General features: G+C 39.8%; 2 protein-coding genes across 6 annotated transcripts; one reads left to right on the top strand and one right to left on the bottom strand.

The window, feature by feature from the left end:
• Positions 1–1,603: 1,603 nt before the first annotated feature.
• On the bottom strand, positions 1,604–5,169 carry dnajc12 (DnaJ (Hsp40) homolog, subfamily C, member 12). 4 transcript variants are annotated; one of them, XM_046070533.1, is made up of 7 exons: positions 4,793–5,169; positions 4,056–4,134; positions 3,569–3,708; positions 3,335–3,479; positions 2,972–3,076; positions 2,332–2,392; positions 1,604–2,245 (listed from the first exon to the last, which is right to left on the bottom strand). In XM_046070533.1, exons 1-7 carry the CDS (start codon positions 4,868–4,870, stop codon positions 2,209–2,211), a joined length of 645 nt encoding a protein of 214 aa, XP_045926489.1. In that variant the 5' UTR covers positions 4,871–5,169; the 3' UTR covers positions 1,604–2,208. The 4 variants fall into 4 exon arrangements, with proteins under 4 accessions (XP_045926489.1, XP_045926490.1, XP_045926491.1 ...); XM_046070534.1 differs by having other exon boundaries at positions 1,604–2,392; positions 4,793–5,166; XM_046070535.1 differs by lacking the exon at positions 2,972–3,076 and having other exon boundaries at positions 4,793–5,160.
• Positions 5,170–5,602: 433 nt separating this feature from the next.
• On the top strand, positions 5,603–11,193 carry sirt1 (sirtuin 1). Of its 2 annotated transcripts, XM_046070531.1 has the most exons (10): positions 5,603–5,991; positions 6,496–6,618; positions 6,757–6,992; positions 7,080–7,232; positions 7,650–7,797; positions 7,877–7,956; positions 8,156–8,236; positions 9,107–9,299; positions 9,410–9,937; positions 10,124–11,193. In XM_046070531.1, exons 1-10 carry the CDS (start codon positions 5,646–5,648, stop codon positions 10,411–10,413), a joined length of 2,178 nt encoding a protein of 725 aa, XP_045926487.1. In that variant the 5' UTR covers positions 5,603–5,645; the 3' UTR covers positions 10,414–11,193. The 2 variants fall into 2 exon arrangements, with proteins under 2 accessions (XP_045926487.1, XP_045926488.1); XM_046070532.1 differs by lacking the exon at positions 8,156–8,236 and having other exon boundaries at positions 5,605–5,991; positions 9,116–9,299.
• Positions 11,194–11,478: the final 285 nt, after the last annotated feature.

Genomic DNA, 11,478 nt, shown 5'->3' with positions numbered 1-11,478 from the left:
AGGGGACAGTGTCAGTGGGGGACCCGGGCCTTGTTAATGAGGCTAGCTGCAGAGAAACCTCCACCTAACCTGTGAACTGTTAGAGGTCTCCTATTTGAAATGTTGTCTCAGATATCCTCCTACAGAGTTCTAGTTTGTGTCGAGATGTTTAAATTTATCTTTGTGGCACACTGAGATGTTCAAACATTTCCTCTTCATTCTTATGGGACATTCTCATCTAAGTCTTTTGATTCTTAAATGTCATGTAGTTGAATATCTGCTTGTAAAAAGCTGCTTTATATTTATTTGAAGATTGTTTATTATTTATATTTGACACCAATACCTTTAATAAATACATTTTTACTAAGTAAGAATGGTGAAAGGTGTAACAGTTGGTGCACATTACCTAAAGAGGAATACAGTTTATTCTTTCCACAGAAACGCTGGTAGTTTCTGCTGCTGTGATTGATGGTCATTGCTCCTCTCCTCCAGGAGGAGGCGGTGCAGGCCAAACAAACACAGCTGCTTTGTGACGGAAACAAGAAGATAATGAAGCAGCTATAGGACATAAAGAGCTTGTAGTTGACGGTGCGTGTTTTCCCAGCTGTTTGTTGAAGAGTAGGAAGAGTGTAAAAAGACTGGGTCCCGCTGTATTACTCAGGCTGCACTACAGCGTCTATTCACAGGCGCGATCCCACTACTGAGCGGCACGGGGGCTTTGACCTGCTCCGTTTCCGACCTGGGCCGGTGCACCCCTCCTTAGACGACCTGGTGGTCCCGGGCTCCCCCAGGAGCACCATATCGATACCGAACTTAGTGCGGACACCCGATCGGCATAGTCCGCTGCAGCTCAGAGCTCCTGAGCTCAAACGGTCCGCCAGCCTCAGCCTCCCAGTAGCTTGGATTACAGGCGCGCGCCACCGCACCCGGCGAGGGTCATCTGCTCTCATCGGGCTTTTAGCTCCTGCAAACGTGACGTCACCAGCGAGCACGCTCAGGCGGCATCTAGTGACCAAAACCTGCACCTGCAGCTGCTGAGTTATTTGTACAATGATCCTAAAGCTCCCTCACTGATTAAACCTTATTTCAATAAAGATCAACAATTTTTATGTTTCAAAATCTGTCTGTCGGTAAAATATAACTCCACCACCAAAATTCAAAACAGCAGTGGAATCTACGTCACTCCCAAAGGTCTTTACAGTAGTTGTAGTAGCAGTGCTGCAGACACTAAATCTAAGTCATTCATGTTTTTGTATAAGGTTTGTTTACATCAGTCAGACTTAAACACATGACTACCTTTGTACATTCACTCTGAAACTTTAACAATTATTTTACAGAAGACAACAACAGGCCATGTACAGTCAACATGTTACATGTTCACTAGTGATTTAACAATTTAACATGGCACAATATGACAATATATGCAATGTGGAGCTAAATGATTCACAATAATACCTTAATCAGTTCTGACTTTCAAAAGGTGCTCATTTTCATTTGCATAGCCTATAAAGGGATAAATTAAATGTCATCTACCAAACCTGTTAACTGTTAGAGGTCACCAGCTTGAAATCCTCCTACAGAGGTCTAGTTTGTGTTGAGAAATTAAATTTGTCTTTGTGGCACATTGAGATGTTCAAACATTTCCTCTATTTATATATTTTGAAAAAAACTTTACAGTTATAATATCAATACAGTGGTAGTAGTCAAATAATGCGCATTCCTGAAATACCTCAAGTTACAATGAGGGAATTCCTTTGTTTCCACAAACATCAGCAAAATCAAATTCTGCACATCTCTTTTGACTAGATGTTCTGAATGATTTCTGATAAAATCCCATCCTGCTTCACCTTAAGTAATTTAAACCTAAAAACTAGGTGTAATGATGCCATGCAAATGCACAATAGTGAATGTCCTAGTTCCAATTAAAATACATTGAAGCTGAAGGCATTAAATAATAGATGGCTCAGTTTTATGTTTCCAACATTATGAACTTGACAGCAACACAAAAATGCACATTACAGAATTAAAGGCATGAGCATATCTCCATTGTGTGGTGGTGAACACAATTAACAAATGAGCAAGTCTAATAACCAAATAAATGATTCACATGATCTAATGTGTCTGATTTATGTTTTTACAAAGTATTTCACATTTGCAACACAAATATTCAGAGCTTCGATTTTCCAGTTTATGCAACAGAAGTTTACAGAAGTTACTGCCAGACCATATTCACAAGAATTGACACCACAGTTTACAGGGTCCCCACCTGAAGTAGGACAACAACAAGGCACAATAAACATACATGTAAGAAAATTAAACTGTTGATATATTTATATTTCATAATTTCTAAACCTCTGCAGCAGAGTAGATGGTGAGTCAGCAGCCCAACGGAAACGACGATGGCAGTAATCACCTAAGCAATGATGATAAAAGGTCATTAATTTTACAGGATTTAATACTGTGTAAACAATAGATACTCTTTGGTGGTACATAGTAAATGATGAGAATAGAAATAGTTCAGACATGCTGAGGTATGTTAACATTTCACAATGTAACACGCATTTGATATTTAAGTTATATTTTAACAATAATAATCCCTCTCATTAAGTCATGACTTGAATGAATTTGTCGACACAGGTAAGATTACAGTGCATAACAAAGCAATTTTAGTGAGCTGGTTACATGAAGAGTTGCTGCACCTGTGGCCCTCTGGACTTAAGCTGAAACTAGATGAAATGAATTAAAACTAACAGCAGGGTCCCACAGACCAGTTTGGAACCACTGCTATAGCTGAAGGTTATCATTCAATACAGTAAATATGTGACAAACAGTATGTGATTGAAAATTGGACAAAAAGTCAGCTTTTCTGTTCATTCCATAAACTTCAAAGCATTAAAGTGGTTGCCTTGAAGTGCAAAACACAACACTTCACAAAAAAGGGTGTTGGCACACAGACCTTTTCAATACTAGTGCCAAAGAGCCCACCACCCACCTTTTTTTTTAATATTCAATGGCTCTAATTTCACAGCAGAGGGACATGTTTTTCCTCTAGTCGCCTTAGTGCTCTTCTGAGTATCATGTGCCTGTCCTGTGTGACCTTAGGGCAAATACATACACAAATATGTGAATGAAAAAGATTTGCGCATAACCACTGAATTTTTGAATCCTCCAGCTCCAAAAAGCATGATGCTAGAGGCACTGTTACAAAACCAGGAGTCATATGCCCTAATTGGCCACTTCCATGCTTGTATTTTTTATTTTATTTTTGATGTTGTGTTTTGCATTTCAGATGCATCCAAATAAATTAGGTCTCTATACTTTCCATTACTTTGAGAACATTTGGAAATTCGCTTACTTGAGGATGGCATGGCATCATATGCAGGGGTCTTTGGTGCTTCTTGCTCAGCATGAAGGTCCTCTGCTTGGGAAGTGACAGGGGTTTCGGCTTTTGAGGCCTCCAACATCGGTTCCTTCTTTTTTCTCACAGCCCAGTGCATGGACTGCAAACAGATGACCAAATAAATCACAATATTATACAGATCACACAGTACTTTGACAAGTTATTATATAATTTGTATAAATTATATACCGTTTTTACAGAGTCATTCAAGGCTTGCCAGTCATGAAATGGCATAGCAACTCCACTTCTTTTCCAGAGGTCATAGTTTTTTCTTTTGGTTTCATTGCATAAAACCTCTTTGGCTTCCTGCAACTTCTGGAAATCTGCCACTGTCAGAAAGAAAGAAAATATCAGTGTCTAAGATGGAACATTATGCTTACCTAATTAGGATCTTCTTTGCATGCACTTGTAAGCAGCTGTCAATTAACATAATCTGCTTTGAAGTCACAACAAGAGAAAGAGACATTCACTGTTTGTGGGATAAGTATGAAAACTGAAGAAAACATCATTCAAAAAGTATTAAAAATAAAACATTGGGTTCACCTTGACTTCAAAATCGCACTTCTGGTTATATAAAATGTATAATGATATATTATTCTTAATATTTGTCTGCATTTGAAAGTTCTTGTTAAATATAGGCCTACACATGTGTCACAGCAATGGTCCACATATTTACCGGCTCTGGGGTTGTCTAGGTGTTTGTCTGGGTGACATGCCAAGGCTCGGATCTTGTATTCGTTGAGAATCTGTTCAGTCTGCAAGGTAAAAGATTAAATAAATATAAGGTACTTTTGCCAATGCAAATACCAGAAATTCAGGAATCAGTCACTTATTGTATTTTTAAAGGAACATCATTCACTGTAGTAAAAGTCTCAGAGTCTAAAAGGTCACAAAACAATTGCAACATTCTAACATACAGATGGCCTACGGGAAAGGTACTATGATTTTGTGAACCTGGTCTATTTAATGCTATCTTGAAGATCATAATGCTGCCAGATTATTTTGAGACCTTCAAATGCATTAACTTACTGCTGGCGCGAGGTAGGCCTAATTGTTATTATGTGTTGTAACAGACAATGTAGACATTTTTAATGTTAAGACGCATTTACTTACAAAACATTTCTGCTGAGCTTTTAGGCTATTACAATTATTAATACATACAAGGAAAAATGCTGTAACGCAAACTACACACGCACGACTGGTCAGGTCTCTGTTGGTTGAGACTAATCTCTGGGGGTTACATATATCATTAATTTTACCTGCAGGTTGCTGATCGCTGGCGTGGGCTAAATCCATCATTTTATGTTATCTTCCTCTTCTGAGCTCTTAAGCCAACTATGTATCGCTGATCTAAAGAATTATTATGTCACCCAGCAAATAGGCTGATCCTTAAACCCATTGGCCGGAACTTACCGACGACAATTCATCACATCCCAAAAGCCCGTAGTAATCCTCCAAGTCTTCTGGTGTGCAGTTCAAAAGAGCCTCCATAAAAATCTGTTGTGAAAAGATACGTGTGGTTTCTTGTAACGGAGCTGATTGAATGTCTGCTTTCTGGATCACAGCTCTCTGTTAAAGGGTCGCTGTAGGGGTCCCCCTCGCTGCTGCTGCGGGTCACTCACTGACAATAGTATCAAAGTTTATCTTGTTGTTATTTAGTCAGCTAGCTTTGGGTAATTAATGGACAGACTGCCAAATATTTTTAAATTATCAAGGGAGATCTCTTCAATGTTGTGGAGGAAATCCAGCCCTTTTCACCACATGACGTGTGTTGCATTCAAGTGTCTAACTAAAGCTCCCACTCTGGTCGAAATTTCGAGTATTCACAGGGGCAAAAGTATCCATAAGTAATTAGAAAACAAAATAAATTACTCTGTGATAAACGCTGATGACTGGGCTACACATCATATGGCATAGGAGGCAAAATGAAAAGGATACGATTGCATGAGGCACGTAAATAAAATGTCAACGTCAACACGCATGTAAATTAAAAAAAACATATATATATATTGACATGGCTTATGTGCTATTATCGACAAGTTTGACGTCTGCGTTTTATTTACCACTTGCGTGCGGTCATTAATGAGCGCTTCACCTGGGTTCATAATTCATCTGACGGTGTTTGAAGGCAGCAATATTTTGTTATGGTTTTATGTCGCCGACGTAAAAAAGGGGACGGTCCAGCCGTGGCTACTGGTGGAAAATCAGTCACGTGCTCTATGCAAATGAACCAGCTGTCCGAGAGGAAGGACCTGCTGGGGCGAAGATGGCGGACGGAGAGAGCAGTTTCGGAACGGCTTTTTCAGGCGCATCCGAAATGGAAGAACCTGCCGCGAAAAGGTCGAAAATCAGTCCGGTGACTAAATGCGGATTCAAAGTCGCCAAAGCAGATCATTTCTCATGCGTCTCCGGGGCTACGGAGAGCAGGGAGCCGGCGGTGAATTGTGCGCAGCCAGCGGAGAAGGAAGCAAAGCCGGTGATGGCGGTAGAGCAGGCCCCAGCGGCGCTAGGCGGAGACAACAATGGACTGGGACTGCTGGTCTCCGAGCCGCACGAACCAGTTGTGAAACTAGACGACAGCGCTATGCTTGGAACAACTGAGGAGAGTGCTGGTATGAAAAGAGACGGTCATTTAGCTCTTTCAAGTATTTAGCTAACGGTAACATTGCGCGACATGCAGTGGGAAGTGCTTGTTACACCAACTTAACCGGCGAGTTGGAAATAGAAGATAAGTTAACGTTAGTTAAGTCAGCTAACGTTACGTTAATTTAATAGTAACGTTACGTGTGTTGTGAGCTGTATAACGAACAGCTTTAACTTTTCTTTAGATAACTTTACGAAGGAAATAGAAAACTCCCTGTCCCACATCTTGTGGGAATTTAATGATTTTACTGAATTTCCCCGCGGCACTAAAAGTTAAACTTTGATAGCAAATTAGCATTTGTTAGCCCGGGTTACTTTCTTTCCCACGAACGTTCGCTTAAGTTAGTGTTAACGTTACAATACTGAGGTTGTTGATATGAGTATTGGTTGAAACTGATCGTTGGGGCTATTAAAGATAGACACTACTTATCTGTAGTCTTATTTTTTAATTTTCCAAACTTCTCTATGCTCAGATTTTCTTAGACATGACGACCTCCCCTCAAACGGGCTGGATGTAACACCGGACCACATCAATGACGAAGATGACAGATCCTCACATGCAAGCTCCAGCGACTGGACTCCTCAACCGCAAATAGGTAACTAAGAGCATCTGACAAAAAACATTGCCTGCAGCAACTTTATCACAGTTTTTTAAACAACGTTTTAATTGCACGGAGTGACAGAGTACACATTTTGGAATCCATCTCATGCTGAGATGTTGTATTCTTGGACAGGGTCCTACAGTTTCATCCAGCAACACATCAGAGAGACCGATCCAAGGACCATTCTGAGGGACTTGCTGCCCGAGACTGTACTCCCACCAGATTTAGACGACATGACATTGTGGCAGATCATCATTAACATCTCAGAACCTCCGAAAAGAAAGAAGCGGAAGGATATCAACACCTTAGAAGATGTGGTCAGACTACTCCATGAAAGTAAAAGGATCCTTGTGCTGACTGGTGCTGGGGTACAGTTGTACTATTTGAGTTAGCAAGTGTTTGAGTTAACACATAGTACCAATGTTCATGCTATTAAGTCAGAATGTTTTTTGCAGGTGTCAGTTTCATGTGGAATACCAGACTTTCGCTCCAGAGATGGGATTTATGCACGGCTTGCTGTAGATTTTCCTGATCTTCCAGACCCTCAAGCTATGTTTGACATTGAATACTTCAGACGAGACCCAAGACCCTTTTTCAAGTTTGCTAAGGTTTGTTCAATGTAGCCACTTGTTTCTGTTCAAATCAAAGTTGATAACAATACATAAAAATACCAACTAATTTCCTGGTTTATGATGTGATAAGATAATAAACTTTGTTTAAAGTAAGTATTCAAATCTAAACTTGCTCACGTACCTGTGCAAGGTGGTAATAATAATCTTTATTTTTAATAATCATGCATAGAGACATAGGCACTGTGTTTACCCTTGAGCACATGGATGAGACACATGAAGGTCTGTGAATACTTATTCACAAGGGTCTCGTGCAGAAAACATCTTTGGTGTTTATGTTGTGTTTTAAAAGAGGATTCTGAACTTGTCTAACTTGAATATAGTGTAATGATATACACCATAATAGCAAGCTTTAGATTTAGTCCACATGTGTTGAATGCATGCTCTGTGTTGCAGGAGATCTACCCTGGTCAGTTTCAGCCTTCACCATGTCACAAATTCATATCTATGCTGGATAAGAAGGGGAAGCTGCTGCGCAATTACACACAAAACATTGATACATTAGAACAAGTGGCTGGAGTCCAGCGGATTATTCAATGCCATGGTAAGTTATACAGCGTATATTTAATTTTTATATTCTGTTCATGGTGATGATGAAAGGTCATTAATAACTTTTATTTCAGGGTCGTTTGCAACTGCATCCTGTCTGGTCTGTAAAAACAAAGTGGATTGTGAGGCTGTAAGGGAAGACATCTTTAACCAGGTATGTATCCATTACAAAGTGATCCAAGATGACACATTTACATGCACTATTGTGCAATACTGCATCATCAAAGTCACAAGACACTGAAGAGATTTTGACAAGCAGCTTCCAGTGAAGAATCTTGCAGGGCCCAAGACGCCGCTGTGTGTATATTTGCTGTGTTCTTGATCTTGTGTATGTAACTTGGTGTAAGCACTAGTTCCAAAGCTGGAGCGGTACAGAGCCATTCCAGGGGTGGGGAAAACACGACCAGGAGGGGCAATGTGGAGTGAAACTAAAGATGAGTTGATCCTTTACACTGCAGACACATTTTTCATTTGCACTGCATTATTTGCTGGAGGGGAGCCATTGTTAATGTCTGCCTGTAGTTTTCCTGCTCAGGGTAGTCAAAATCTCTTTTATGAAAAAGGTCGTCCAATATTGCCAAGAATTATTTAAAACAAAAACAAAACAATGCTCTGATGCTAGCAAGGCAGGCAAGATTTTTTTTGACTGCCAATAAACATGCAAAGTTCAAGATGAAATTTTGAAGGCATAAAAAGGAAATTGGTGCTCGGTATGATGGAAAACATTTGGGAATCACGTCATTAGTGTTTGTAGTGCTTTATTATTTTTCACGCAACTACAGCAAATCTATATTAGTGCCATCATTATTGTCAAATATTGTACATTCTCATTAACAGACATGTAAATGTAAATAATACATGTGGCAGGTTCGTTCATCCAAACTTAAAATAAGAAACTTTTTGAAATGGTGTTACCTCCCTTGTATTGGTGCTTGCAACAGCAGATACCTAAAAAGCCTTTGCATTCAACACCGAAACTATCCGCTTAACTAGATAGGGGCAAGAAAGAAAATGTTGTTAGCATGTTTTAAAATGTGACATGTGGTTTTCAGTTTCAGCACAAACGGACTGCAGAGAGAATAAAAAGAAACATACCTTACATAAACTTACATCACTCTCTAAAGATTTTTCACCATCAACGTACAACTTTTGTGGGAGTAAATCTGGGTGGCACTGCTGCCTACTTTGAGGACATTGGCTAGTATACTGGATATTATAGTCACCACTGTCAAAATTCAGATTAAATTTGGCTTGGCATTCCTTTCACACATACGATTTTGTTATAATGCTGATAATATAAATACGTCCTGCAGGTTGTCCCTCATTGTCCACGGTGTCCAGATATTCCCCTGGCAATCATGAAACCTGACATCGTCTTCTTTGGCGAGAACCTTCCAGAAATGTTCCACAGAGCCATGAAGCAGGATAAAGATGAGGTGGACCTCTTGATTGTCATTGGTTCTTCACTTAAAGTCCGACCAGTTGCCCTCATCCCAAGTATGTTTTGTTCAAAAGAAGGGATTTCTGTTTTCTGTAAGATCCATGTTTCTGTTGTGCTTGTAGTAAATACATGGTATCTGTAACTGTTTTCTCATCATCCCATCCAGACTCCATTCCTCATGAAGTGCCTCAGGTCCTGATCAATAGAGAGCAGCTGCCACACCTAAACTTTGATGTGGAGTTGCTTGGGGACTGTGATGTCATTGTCAACGAGCTCTGTCATCGTTTGGGTGGAGACTTTGAGCAGCTCTGCTACAACACTGTAAGACTCAATGAGATCACAGAGAAGCCCCCTCGGTTACCAGAACAGCCACCAAGTGAGGCCTTGCTTGCTTCTAGTGATGCAGCTCAGGAGGAGCAGAAGCAGTACAAAACAGACTCGGTAACGAAGCCTCCAGAGGAGACAGAAAGTCACAGTGTCACGGAGACTGCTGGTAATAATGTTACACCTCCAGAGCCTTGTCCAAATGCTCAGTGTCCCAGTGAAGAGACGGCTGAGCCTTCAGAGTTATCAGCAGAAGACACACCAAAGGAAGAAGCCGCTGAATTAAAGAGCCAAACCTCCAACCTTGAATTCCGTAGACGATGCTGGATGAGTCGAATCAACAGAAGTCCAATCAGCAAACGCCTTGAGAGTAAGCTTTAGATCATGGTAGAGAAAACTATTCTAATTAACCAATACATTTTGATATATATTTGAAAGTGAGACGAACCCATTCATTTTCCAAAGACTTTCAGTAGATAGCACACGGATATACAATGATAGCTTTTCTCCAGATATAGATTTCAGCACTATAAACTGTTTGTATTGTTTCCCACAGCAGGCCAGTACCTGTTTCAAGCACCAAATCACTATATCTTCCATGGGGCGGAGGTTTACTCTGACTCTGAAGATGAGACGTCGAGCTCCTGTGGGAGTGACAGTGACGAGTCTGAATGCAGTGCAGATGGGGTGGAAGAAGACAGCGAGCCGGAGGACGCCGGCGTACTAGCAGCGGATGGAGAAACATGCCTCAGAGACACAATACAACACACTTTAGCCAATGAGGCCACATCAAGTGCGCCGACAGACAATATTTCTGAAAAAACTCAGTGCACCACACACCTTTAAATGTAAAGTTGACAAAGCACTAATTGTCTTTTTTTATATATATATATATATATATATATATATATATATATAATAATGTGTTTCATATATTTTTGACTCATCAACTTTACTATTATTTTTCATAAAGCTTAAATTGCGTGACAACTTGTGTGTGAATATGCAGGAAGTTATTTTTTTCCTCTTTTTTGTTTTTCTTTCTGTGACCAGTTTGGTAACACACATTGTGTCTGAAGCCTCATACATGTATACTACTTACTAAATAGAATGCAGTTTTTCTTTTTTTTTAGTATTTCTTTCCATATGCTCATTTCATTTTGCATTCACATTTTCAGAAATGTAGCTGATGCTCTCATCTACTACGGCATACCATGAATTCAGCACTAGATTGAGCTTTAATTCCTTAATTGCAGTCATTACAAGCAAAGACATCGGATGTCGCAGTCCATAGTGTGATGTCAGCTGTGGTCTAATGATGTGTTTTAGAGTTGGTCCATGTTAACATTGGGAAATGTGTAAATATGTATGCCTACTGCTTGCTAAATAGTGGGTACTATGAGTTTCAGACACATACATAAATCTTAAAATGGTTTACTTGAACGCATTATCTAACTTGCAATATAAAAAGCTCCGCTGCCTTTTCATGTGGGCAAATGGTGGAAGAACAGTACTCTTTAAGTTTAGACCAAAGAACACTTTATCAACCCGCCCTAAGTTGTCATAAGCTATGTATGTTAAACTGTCATTTAAGTCTTGGAGAAAAATACAACTATTGACAAGGTGTTCCTTCTGACATGTGGCAGCTACTTTTTATGGTCAAGCCTCTTTATTTTTATACACTGATGTGAAACGTACTCATGAAAGAGTAGTAGTTTGTATCTGTACAAAGTTAAACTAAGTTGTAATATTAAGCCTTAGGAATATATTCAGTGACTTCGTATTGGAAAATGGCACTTTTCCCCCTTCATATAAAACCAGTTTCGTTGCCCATGTCACTTTTCATGGAATATAAAGTTATAACAGTTTATTTTAGAGGAGTCGGCTGCCTGTAAAGACGTGTTGGTAGAT

Source organism: Micropterus dolomieu, linkage group LG15 (assembly GCF_021292245.1).
Source record: "Micropterus dolomieu isolate WLL.071019.BEF.003 ecotype Adirondacks linkage group LG15, ASM2129224v1, whole genome shotgun sequence".
In the NCBI taxonomy this organism is placed as follows: domain Eukaryota; kingdom Metazoa; phylum Chordata; class Actinopteri; order Centrarchiformes; family Centrarchidae; genus Micropterus; species Micropterus dolomieu.
The sequence above is the reverse complement of the archived record's forward strand: the minus strand, read 5'-3'. Positions and strand labels throughout refer to the sequence as shown.